Here is a 12808-nt window from a genome sequence, read left to right on the forward strand (position 1 = left end):
AGATGTAACATACAGAAGAAAGAAGATTTGAAATAACGGAAGCTAACTTGAGGAAAGCAGAAGGCAAAAGACAAACAATTAAGGCAAATCTAGCTCTCAAATGAGCTCAGATGCACGTAGAGGCTATCTCTGCAATTTCATAACTAGTTGGTGTGTTTAAATATTCAAAAATGTGAACAGTTGCTCCTGGAGTGGGCTATATATGGCTTAGCGAATCTTATTACAACAGAGTTTACTTGAATAATTAGAACTTGACCCAATTTTAGGTATGATACCTTTTTGGCTATACATACATTTCACAAATTCATTATTGGTTTAGCTAAATAACTAAATAAAATCAGTATACCTTTCTTTTCGTCATAGCCTCTTAGGTCAATGGGTCTTCTCAATTGGAAGATCCCTTATATTGATAATACACATTCCAGTTGACCGAGCCTAAATCTACTAGTTCGAATTGTTCTGAAGCAAAGATATCTTTTTGATTGGTTCAACCTCCAATCAAAAAGATATCTTGGTTTTTTTGTTTTTTTTTTTATGATAGCAAAAGAAAGTATATTAGATAGAGAAATGGAAATTACAACGAACAAAGTCAAGAAGTCCACCCTATAAAAATAAATAAAATTAAAATTAAAATTAAAAATTAAATAAGGAACCCCCTCTTTAATCCTTTTCCTTCATAATTCATCGAATACCTCAAGTTAGCTAACTCCCTTTGACCCTTTTTAGCTCTATTTTTACACCCATCAAAATGCACTTCATTTCCCCCAAGATCACAAAACTTTAAATCCAATTAAACTTTAAATCCAATTTATCCATATGAGATCTTGAACTTCTAAATCCTTGCTTGAAATCTCCTCCACTAGTGTTCATAAAATATCATCCTTGCACTGCATCTCATTAACGAAATCATCATTCTCAAATATAGAGACCCCTTCCAATCCTTTCAAAGGGGATGGATATACATTTGATAAGTCACCTAAAATGCCACTGGAATCAAAAACACATCCACAGTGTTCTCTATTTTCATCCATATGATATGCCTCGAGTATATATCAACTCTTCAATAAGTTTAGTAATGAGCATAACAGCCCTATTGTTCTAACGGAGAGAAGAACCTATAATCGAAGAATTACAGAAAAACACACAGAAATAATTAATTAACATTGCTATTACAAGTACACAAACCTTATAGAGAAGATCAATTAGCATGGATTTTCTAATTGACTTCACAAAGAAATCTATTAAATATTCAGTGACACACTGGACGGGGAAAAATTATTCTTTAAAAGTGCTACAACTATAAATAACTAAATATCCCTTTAGCAACATTTTTTCTAACCACCACCACATCCTCAGACCCCACTCTAAGACACTCCACCACACCTCTCTTCACACAATAACTATTCATCCTACTCATAACATCCACCACAATAGTGAATATAAAAGGAGATGACTTACCACAAGAGCACCTCTCAAGGCCCTAAGTCAGGGTTTAGGCTCACTTGTATATTGCAAAAAATAGCCTAGTATTTCAACCTCCACTTAAACCCTATAAACATCATCCACAATTTCACTTCCACTAAGGCCACATCAAATATCTAATGGCCCCAATAAAAAGCACTATGAGCGTATGCAATTCTATCACCAAAGGCCTCACTCATCCATTCACCAACATCTTCACTAAAATTTTAAACAAGCTTGTCATCAAACTAATATCTGAAAAAACTCTCACATAAATAGATTTTTCTTGGCAACAATGTATTAATGGTCCACATTTGGATCAAGGATTTTGTTTGGGGAAAGGAAAGGAAAGGAAAGGAAAATACGAAGAAAAATTGTTTTCCACTACATTTTATCTTTATATTAAATACTATTAAAAATGAAAATGTGATGTACAACAATTAAAAATGAAGAAAAATCAAATGTTAATGATGTGGTGAATTAAATTTGTGTTCATTGATTTGGTATTTTTTTTTTTATTTCCTTTCTCACTTCGCATTACAACCAAACATGAAATTGAGGATTCCTTCGTATTTTCCTTTCCTACCCTAATGTTGTCCTAGTTCCAAATGCAGCCCAAAGGTTGAATAAGAATTAGCACATCAACCCACCACACCATTGACATAGAACTCTTTGAGAACCCTGAACACCTCATCCTTAATAGTACCACAAGGCCCATAACACGCATGAAAAATTCCTAGAGTGAAATCTTCAAGAACTAGAGCTTTCTCCTCTATCTCAAACACCACTTTTCTAACTTCCTCATCATGAAGTCTCTCTAATGGTCTAACCACTCTGCTAACCCTAAAAATAGAACTTCCAATCGAGATACACAAATCATAACCCCACCATTTTCCTCCTCCAAATACAACTTAAACATCTAGTGATCTCATCAGCAATCAACTCAGGGTTCAAATAAACAACCTGCCCCCAAAAAACAAAGTCATTCGGAGTTCATTTACAAAACTCCTACACTTTCTACCACAAGCAACTTTATGAAACAATCTAGATACCCTAGCCCCATTCTTTCACTCATTTCAACTTAGACTTTTGCCTCAAGTAGTTTATTCCTTTAAAAGATCTCATCAAACTTATTCAAGAATCCAACCCTCCAACTAGCCTTGTCCATCAAAAACCCCTGCCCTTCAGCAACCTATATGAAGATCACCAATCTCCTGAAGAATAGTATTTTTCTTCAGACTTGCATCTCCAAACTCCTCTCTTTCTGAATGTTTAACTTATTTTTGATAGATTAAGAACATAAAAAACAGGAGAGCAAGAGTGACTGTAAGACATCTCCTTTCCACACACTGGGTTACCACAAAAAATGCAAAAAAGAAGAATCCAAAAGGCATGAAAAACAACCCAGAATAATCAGCATGCCCTAACAAGTCAACAACGAATCCGAAAAATACACCCCTTGAAATTTCCATTACCCACACACCAAAGAGAAGTCAATAGTGAATATTCTCCCAAACCAGCAGAAATGATAGCTTCTTTGCTGAGAAAATACACACACTATGTTCCACCCACAGGCCCCAAAATACCACAAAGAAAGCACATTTGACATGCCAAAAACTCCTCCACTGTCTCTGGACAAACCCAACATTCTCCAAAGTAATTAAATAGCTTGTTATATGTCCTCCAGGAAAAATTACAATGCATGAAAAGATGAGGAGCAGTTTCAGAGCAGTTAAAACAAATCACACATACATCAGGAGAGCAAAAACAGTTATCAAAACAAGGTAACTTGACACATATTTTCAAGCCATTATGACACCACCCTAGGCAAGACCATAAGACCTGCAATAAATTAGGAAACACAAAAATCTATCAATTTGATTTTGCAACAGAATGCCCACCTAATGCATTACAGGTAAACTGAGCAAAGATATCTCTTGCAATATCTCTTAAGTTGCAGTCCTCAAAAAAAAAAAATCTTCAAGGCCCCTAATACTATAAGTAGTCCTAGACCTTCCTAACATCTCTTAAGAATATTTATGACATTAACAGAAGTATTGGAGATATGCCCTTCACTAGTTTGGTTTCTTGGTTCTTCTTGTCTAGTGGGGATGCCTCATCCTCTTTTCAGTATCTATTCCTTTCTCTCAAAATACAAATCTCTGTTATCTTAAAGGAGAAATAGCGAGTTGTTTATTAAAGCCATGTGTATCTAGTAATTTCTCTCTTTCTCTAAATGCTCATTCTTTGTATCCAGAGTACTGTGCTTTCAGCATAGTTCTTCATCTTCAGAGTACTTTTCTTTCTCTCTCTAACTTGCTAACCACTATTCCATCCTTTTACCCAATAAAATCCCTTTGACCGTTGAATATTCCCTTGCCTTTTACCACCATAAAATTCAAACCTAGCAATCTAAAGCCCTAATAGGCTAGCTGCAGAGAATGCCCAGCTAGTTGTTCTGACTTTCCAATCCCTCAATTTTTTTTTATGAAAAAGCTATTAAGGACATCTTTCCTAAATTCATTCTGCATCAATATACACCTCCGTATTTTCTATCTATGTAAGGGTAAAACTTATTTGTAATTTTTTTTATCAGCAAAGAAAGTTCATTAAAGGGCACCAAGGGAATGCCACCCAATTACAATGAGTACATCACCCAAGAACATCACCAGCACTGCAGTGCTAAAAAAATAAAGGACTGCATCAACATCATTCACGAACAGCCCAGTACGCAAAATAGGTGCAGCAATCCAACAAGCCTTGACTACATGAAGGAGCAAAACCAATCTTTCAAACGCTCGCCTGCCTCTTTCCCTTCACACCTGTCAAAAAATAGCAAAGGGAATGAAGGAAAGAACGAACCTTCTATCCTAACTGGTAGGAATCACCAATCCCATAACTCACCCTCCACTTGTTCTTTTGCAGTAACCACTTCTGCCTGGTAAGGGAAATGAAAAAAAAAAATTCTAGTCCACAAGCAATGCAAGAGAACGTGCTCAACTGATTCAACCTGATCCAGATGTAAATAGAGCACCTATTAACAAGAGGCAGGCCCTTTTTCTGGAGGTCATCAATCGCAAGAATCTTTCAGAGAGTTGCCTCCCAAGCGAGGAAAGCAGCCTTTGTGGGGGCTGCAGTTCTCCAAATGAGCTTCCAGGGGAATTTGCTACTGGTTTCTGCCAGAGAGATGAGACGTTTATGTTAGGATGAGGATCAGACCATAAAATTCCCATCTCTATCCAGTGTCCACTTGGGCTCATTTGTAGTGTTCTGGCACTTGATTTTATAAAGGCTACTATAAAATTTTATAAGGTTGTCAATTTCCCAATCGAGGGCATTCCTAAATAGGGAATGTTCTAGAAGTCGAATGATCAATGAGTTTGAGGTGCTTTCTAATAAGGGCATCTTTGCACAAGCAAACCTGAAGATAGAAGGGTATTTTTTGCTAAATATAGACTTGCCACACCAAATAACATGCCAAAAGAAAACATTCTCCTCAATGAATTTCCATACACCAACACCATTAGCTCCGCTCATCTCTTTAGAGGGCCCACCATTATGGCGCAGACCATATTTACAGGCAATGACTTACCTCCAGAAATGATTTGTCTCCTTCATAAATCTCCAGAACCATTTCCCTAAAAAGGGCTTATTGAAAGTAGCAAGAGATTTACCTCCAGAAATGGTTCTTCTCCTTCATGAATCTACAGATCCATTTCCCCAGCAGAGCCTCTTGAAAAAAGGAAGAGATTTTGGTCCTAACCCTCCTTTTTGTATAGATTGTTTAACCATCTATCAATTAACAAGATGATATTTAAATCCCTCACCCGTGCTTTCCCAAAAAAATCTCCTTTGAAAACCTTCCAACGTCTTAGCAACTGAACTAGAGTCAGGGAATAGAAACATAAATTAGACCAGGAGGTTGGACAAGGTGCTTTCAGCGATGGAGTCTTCCACCTTTCGATAGCTGGTTCTTTTCCCAACCAACAAGTTTTCTCTCAAATCTTTCAACGATAAGGTCCCAAACTCCCTTATCTTTAAATTTGGCTCCCCAGGGTAGACCAAGATAGGTAATAGGAAAAGCCCCAGCTTACACCCTAACAGGCTCGCAAGGAAAGGCCCTCTCCGCTGAGAGACTAAAAATTATTTGTAATTTTGACATTCATAAAGATGGAAGAGATACTAGTTATAATTTCAGCCCCCTACAAAGATCAAAAATTTATTACAGATCATAGGCAACAAGGACAAGATCTTGCATATTCTGTACACATTAACAAGAAGGAAAACCATAGAATGCCACAAAGAAGCACTCCTCAGATCATATTGCCAAAAAAATCCTGCACACTCAGTAAGAATTAGTGCAGCTAATTTTCCACTTCTTTAGTCCATAGCAAATACAATATAGGTTTAAGGACAAAATGAAAAGCAAGACCACTAAGATATGTAACAACAGGACCACCCTCCTCCTGAACCTTAAGACCAGCAGTCAAAAGTGGAATTGGCATTTAATAACAGAAAAATTATCCTTTCTTATTCTCAAAAAGCATCTTCTAAGGAAGGTCTCAAGCCCGAGCACTTCTAAAAGCACTTCGCACCAGAGTAGAAATTGACTCAATAGCAGGGCTAAAAATGTTTACATCATACCACCCTCCCCAGACACCATATTGGCAGGACCTAAGAAACATAAACTCCAGTTTTCATCCCATACGTCATATAGTTTTTTTTTTCTTTATTCAAAGGGGTAGAAAGGCCCAAATGCTACAAATAGCATACTTGAGGGAGATGGATCTGAGTTGTATTGTTGCGACAATGCACACTTCTCACATTGATATTTCCTCCACATATCATAAACAACTAAGAAACGTAAACTGCATTTGGTTTCAAGAATTCATCCCATAAGTTAATATATATATATATATATATATATATTCCCCATTACTCAAAGGGATACAAAGGCCCAAATGCTACAAATAGCACACTTGAGGGAGATTGACCTGAGTTATATCTTCCAACACATACCAAAACCATCAAGATCAGTTAGTCAATATGTACCAAGAAAAGGAAATCACTTCCCTTTAAGTGGAAAACAAAAAGCACTCCTAAGTCTTGTTAAGTACAAAACCAACAACTAGTGACTAACTAAAATTTGGCCACTATCATAATGAACATCCCAATGTTGATGGTGAACATCAACAGTGCTTATTTCAAAAGAAGAAGATAAGGAAAAAGAAAAAAGAAAAAAGAAAAAAGAAAAAAGCAGCAGCAAGTTTTGTCAAGCCAGAGATAATCCAGTAGGTTCTATCACTGATTAGTTTGACCCATCAGGTTGAGTAAGGGCACTAGGGGTGAGCACAATTCGGTGAAAACCGAATTGCCCGAATTAACCGAACCAATTCAGTCGGTTCATTTCGGTTAAAATATAATGCAGTTTTGTTCGGTTAAAATATAATTAGGTTCAATTTGGTTTCAATTTTATTTAAAAATCAGTTTCCGTTTTTCAGTTAGGTTTGGGATATATCTAATTTCGGTTAACCAAATTATATATAATTTATATAAATTATCTAATATCTCTAAGACTAACAGATTATCATTTGGATTTTAGGTTCACCCCAATTTCCAGCCTCTAGTGTCCAGCCATAGCCAACCTCCAAATTTCACAGTTTGCCGCAGTCCACATCTCCACAATCCACACTCCAAATCCAAACTTCCATGGCCACCATTTGACTAATCGATTTTGAGACTTCCCTCGTTGTGGTCGTCGCCTCGCCCCTGGCCCTTTGTCGTCGCCCAAGCCGTTGCCTAAGTCGATTCGCCCTTGCCGTCCTGCCACCCTAGCCCTTGACTAGTCACCTTGCACTCGTCATGACCGTCGCGGCATCTCCTCTTAGCGCTCAGCCTTCAATGATCGATCCTCCCTTGCAGTAGTCGTCGTATCGCCCTCCTCATGGCCATCACCTCTCAACGCTCAGCCTTCAATCAATCCTCCCTCACTATGGCCACCGCCTCACCCTCGCCGTGATCGTCGCCTCTCATCGGCTGACTTTCCCTTCACCAATAGCTGACTTCCCCTTCCCCTACTCTTGTGATCATCTCTCAGCCTCAAAATGAAAACTCTCAAAGTAGATTTAGGAAACAGGGAAAGGTTCGAGAGGAGAGGGATGCAATTCTATACGACTAAATTTGGTTAACCAAATTAACCGAAAATTCGGTTCGGCCGGGCAATGGTCGGTTAATAAGGCTAATTTGGTCGGAACAGTTTTGGAAAATTCTTAATCAAATTTTTTTGGCTAATTCGGTTAATTAACCGAATTGCCCGAATGCTCACCCCTAGGGCACACGAATGGCACCTCAAACATATGTCATCTAAGGTGCTTTGATTGGTTCAAACCTATGAATATTCAAAGTCCAGAGAGCAGGTGAACAAAATAAATAGGGTTGATTAAAATTTGAAATGTTGCCTCAACTTTATTATAGTTATCTACTTGCTAAAATGAAATTTGATCTTTGAATAAATATTTTAAGTTGTTTTAGATAACTTATGTCCTTCCATCAGACATTCCCAGGTAAGATTGGCAGATTACATAGTGACAAGAATTATTTTCTCTTCTCAACCCAAATATACTAGATATCTGCTTCAAAGTGCTTAACCCAAAATGACCATCTTAAGCCAAATACATTTGATGGCTGTATATTTAATGAATTTTCTCATCTCAAGCAAAATATACTAGATATATACTAGATATCTAGTATATTTGTCAGAGGACCACTTGCAGGCATGCACAGAAGAGATTATTCTAGTCTCCATCAAAAGGTTCACTTTCATCAATATCTATTCAACAATATTAAAAAGTCTATCAAAAGAAAAAAGGCGGGGGGAAAAGGAAAGCAAACCTTGTATCTCCGATATCGTGCCTCATTATTTCCCAGAAATCGCTTGATAAAAGAATCTGTTAAAAAACCAGCAAGACCATCCAACAACCACTCTACAAAAAAAGCATTAACCAACCATGTGAGAACCAATCAATATTCTACTGAAAAAAAATAATAAAAAATAAAAAAAAGCATTAACCAACCATATGAGAACCAGTCAATCTTCTTCAAGCACAAATAAACAGCAATTATTAAAAACCAATAAAGCAATAACAAGAATCCACTACAACCTTACCATCATTTGGTGCCTCGGGAGAGATATATACTCCAAACCACTGTTTGGCAAGGGCGTAGGCAAGTTTAATCCTCGTTTCTATAGTCTGTCACAACATGCCTTAACCAATCAACAAAAATATAGGAAGCGCAAGGAAAGCATGACTAGTAGACTCCTATTCATGCAATCAATTTGCACATTTCATACACAGTTCTAAATCCAATGATTAAACTTATGGTTCCCAATACATATACTATAACAGATTACAAATATAAACAGGCAAGTCATATACATTGTACTTTCTTTTTTATTCTTAACACAATTTTCTCTTATTTATTCTTAATACAATTCTCTCTTATTTATTCTTAATACAATTTTCTCTTATCCAAGAAAAAAATAAACTATAAAAAAGGAACCTCTATCTTATCACGTACATAATATCACTTTGCTTTTTCTTTTTTTTTCCTTTTTTGGATAAACAAAAAAATTGTACTAGAAAAAGAAAGAGGAGCACAACAAAAAAATGGAAAATAAAACAAGGGGAGAACAAAATATCCTCCCCGGGGGTAGCTATGATTATCAAGGAAGAGATGCCATGACCACTTGCACAACATTTTCGTTCAGGCTGGGAACATAAGAGAGATGCAATAACAACTCAACTCGCACAATGTCTTCTTCTGATTCCATATGAAAAGGTAGCATCACAGCATTACTATTGACGAAAAATACTTTTTCTTCGACAGTAGAGGCAAAATTTTCATAGTAACCTAAAAAAATAACTATCATTCTTTGTACATTATGCTTTCAAACAAGGAAAGGTGATGGCTAACGACAGAATTACAACCTTTTCTTTTTTCAAAAACTGCAAATCCATGGGTAAGAATTTTCAAGGCATCTAATCACTTTATCACATTGCGATTGAAAGTGAATAGTTACAGCAGGTTCCTCCCTCTGGAGAAGATCCCAAATGAGATACCACCCAAATGATTTGTATCCCAGATGCCAAAAAGACAAAAGGCTTGAAGAAGTTTTGGGGGAAATAAGAGGTGAAGAAGAGGGAGGCAGGGTTATTCCTGAAGCACGATAAGTCACACAAACTCTGCAATGTCATTGCAGAACAAATGTGCGTCAAGGGGTTGGGAAACCAGAACAGCCTTTCACTGGATGCTCACATACATGTGTTCGGATAGGCAATGCTTCTCTGTAGCAGCCATGGTGGAATTCCGGTGAGGGAACCCAAGGGAGAAAGGGTTTTGATCATGGAAATCTTGATAGAGCCAGGGATAAGGGGGCTATAATCAGAATTGTCACATTTTTCTTGGAGAATTTTTTCAAGCTGTACATCTGGTTCAGAACTTAGAAGAGGAGGGAGCCACACACACACACACAAAAATATATATATATATATGACACAGCCTTTTAGGAGCAAAATGGGGATGGCCTTTCTCTTGAGGCCCAACAACATGTGGGCGATGCATAGCCAAATCCTAAAAATTGGCTGTCCGAAACCGGCCAAAGTGAGGCCATCTGAAGAATGAGAAGCTTCTAAAAGACAGTTGGGCTGATGAACCTAAGGATATAAGCACCAAGCCTTCTTCACCATGGGAATGTTTCTTCCAGGCTTTAAAAGTGTATGAGGCTCAAAGACACTAGCTCAAACTTGCAGAGGATTAAAATGGTGGACAATCAAAAATGGAAGTTCCAGATAATAATGCAAGAGGTTCCGACGAAGTGGTAGGCCTTGGAGAAGTAGAACGTGCCAAAGAAAAAACAAAATGGGCATATTATATCAGACAGACAAAACACATAGAGAACAAAACAAAAAAACCAGCGTGCACTAACAATTCAGCAAAAAAAACACCAATTGCATTGAATACCCAAAAAGTTCACCCCCTTTCCCGTGACCAAAGATAATCCAAATAATGAATCTTCTCCCAAACCAGAAAATACCACTCTTTCTTCCCTGAGAACATACACGCATCGAATTCCGACCAGACACCCTAAAATACTGCCAAAAAAAAAAAGCACACTTCTATAAAGCTGCCCCTTCCTTTTTTCCCTACCAAAACCTACAAAAAAAAGCTGCCAAAAAATCCTCCACTTTCTCTGGATAAACTCAACATTCTCCAAATAATCAAATAACTTCTTCCAAACCCACAAGGAAAATTGCAATGCATGAAAAGATGAGAAGCAGATTCTGAACAATTATTGCATAACACACAAACATCTGGATAGAGAGCCTTCAAAGGTCTCTTATTCTGCAACAAGTTCTCGGTATTGAGCACAACCAACCAGATAAAAGCCCTGATCTTAGGGGGGGCCTTGCCTTCCAAATAGCTTTATAAAGAGGAAAGGAAGAATCAAAATTTAAATTAAAAAAAAAAAATCACAAAAAGAATTGCAAGAATAAACCCCAAGGAATCCGAAGGCTGGGACTAACTATCCACTTCAAAACAAACCCAACAACTTATTCGGTTGGGTTTTCTTATTAGAGTTGACGCCAACAATTGCGGAGTAGGAGACCTTCGAAAGTATTTTCCCTCATGTGCATTTTACCCCATCTGTTTTTGCACTGTGCTTTTGCTTGGAAAATTAGGAATAACCATTTTGCTCTATCAGAAGAGCATTGGGTTTGTCGAGAGTTAGTGGAGGATTTGTTAGCCACATTGTGTTTTGGGTTTGGTAGGAGTAAAGAAGCCATAGCATTGTGGAGATGTGCAGTTGTTGCAGTGTTGTGGGGAATATATTTACGAGGAAGAGTTGAGTTCTCTTTGTTATGGGACAGGATTCATTGTTTCGCCTAGCTCTGGGGTTTTGCTGGTCACTTTAAAGGAGAGAGGTTTTTAGATATTTGGAATCGACTAGCACTGTTATTTGATTGTTGTTCTTTTCTTTTCTTTCTTTTTTATTTTTTGTTTAAAATGATTTCTTATTCTCCTTATGGTATATTCTTTCTCTTCTGATGAAATCTTCTTTTCTTATCCCAAGAAAAAAAAAAATACTCAAAAGATAGAGGAAAAAAAATGATAAACAAGATGGTGCAGAGCAACAAACGAACCTGATCAATAACCTTCTCATCAAATAGAACCTGGGAGCTAAAGATGCTCAGGGAGGCACCCAAGCTAAATGAGGATATTGTCATCTCTGGAGTTATAAAAACTTGCTTGTAAGATCCAAATGGAAATGATGCAGACAGGTAATCTTCATAATGGCTGCACGAAAAACAAACTGGATATGTGAGGGAGGAATTGTGAAGTTCCACATGCAAATGTAACAAATCTACACATTAAACCATATGTGCAAAATATGAAGATAGGAACTTCTTTTCTTTTCCTTTTTTTTTTTTTTGGAAGCTATGGGGGCTTGGTCAAACATGTAGACAAGTTCAATAAATCAACTTCCAAATATAAAAGGAGACAAACCTGGATGCACTATGGAAAAACCCCACTGTATTTTTAAGCTTTGACAAATTAGCTGGCGAACACATGTGCGAAAGCATACCACTATGGCTGTCAGGTAGGATCTCAAATGGTGCAACTACCAAAGATATCCACCGAGCAGCTACTGGAACATTTAATCTATAGACATATGTTTTGCGAGGAGGATCTTCCTTGTTCAAAACCTGCAAGAACAAAATCAATCATAATTGTTTCAATAATATAATATCAAATAAGTAGATACTATAGCTAACACAAATAAGTTTCTTATAGATTTTGATAAAGAGGCAAGAAGTAGAACACCATCAACTTAAACATATCTAAGAATTTCTAAGAATCATCACCTACGAAATGCTTCAGGAAAAAAAAAAAAAAAAAAAAAGGAATTTAACAATAAATTATGCATGCAATGAGAATACAAATGCAAAAAAGCTTCAAACCTCGGTTTTAGTTACCTAAAATCCTGCAAGTAATGGGCCCCAGTATAGCTGTCAGGTAAGTACTGCTTTCAAACAATTTATGATTTAATACAATCAAGTTAAATCAAGACATCTTTTGACTGGCATTTGGGTTTGTCATAAACCATCAAGAAGCTAATGATGAGCCAGATTAAATGAAGAGAAAAAATTATTCTTACAATAACTTTGAAAAGTATAAAGAGGCATGAAAAGATGAAAAAAAAAAGCCACTAGAGAAGCTAAACATAGAGCATATACTAATCTAGATACAAAAGAAAGGGAAAAATACATTTAAAATTGCTAGAGCT

At 36.9% G+C, this 12808-nt stretch overlaps 1 protein-coding gene across 2 annotated transcripts in view; it reads right to left on the reverse strand.

Annotated features, from left to right (window-relative positions):
- Positions 1-12808, reverse strand: part of LOC131146649 (transcription initiation factor TFIID subunit 2) — a 122169-nt gene that overhangs the window by 100140 nt on the left and 9221 nt on the right. For both annotated transcript variants that reach the window (XM_058096382.1, XM_058096383.1), the window contains 4 exons: positions 12028-12227; positions 11664-11817; positions 8627-8711; positions 8353-8444 (listed from right to left, as the gene is read on the reverse strand). In XM_058096382.1, coding sequence (XP_057952365.1) covers positions 8353-8444; positions 8627-8711; positions 11664-11817; positions 12028-12227 — 531 coding nt within the window. The remainder of the gene's footprint in view (positions 1-8352; positions 8445-8626; positions 8712-11663; positions 11818-12027; positions 12228-12808) is intronic.

The sequence above is a fragment of the Malania oleifera genome, chromosome 13 (genome assembly GCF_029873635.1).
Source record: "Malania oleifera isolate guangnan ecotype guangnan chromosome 13, ASM2987363v1, whole genome shotgun sequence".
Lineage (NCBI taxonomy): Eukaryota > Viridiplantae > Streptophyta > Magnoliopsida > Santalales > Ximeniaceae > Malania > Malania oleifera.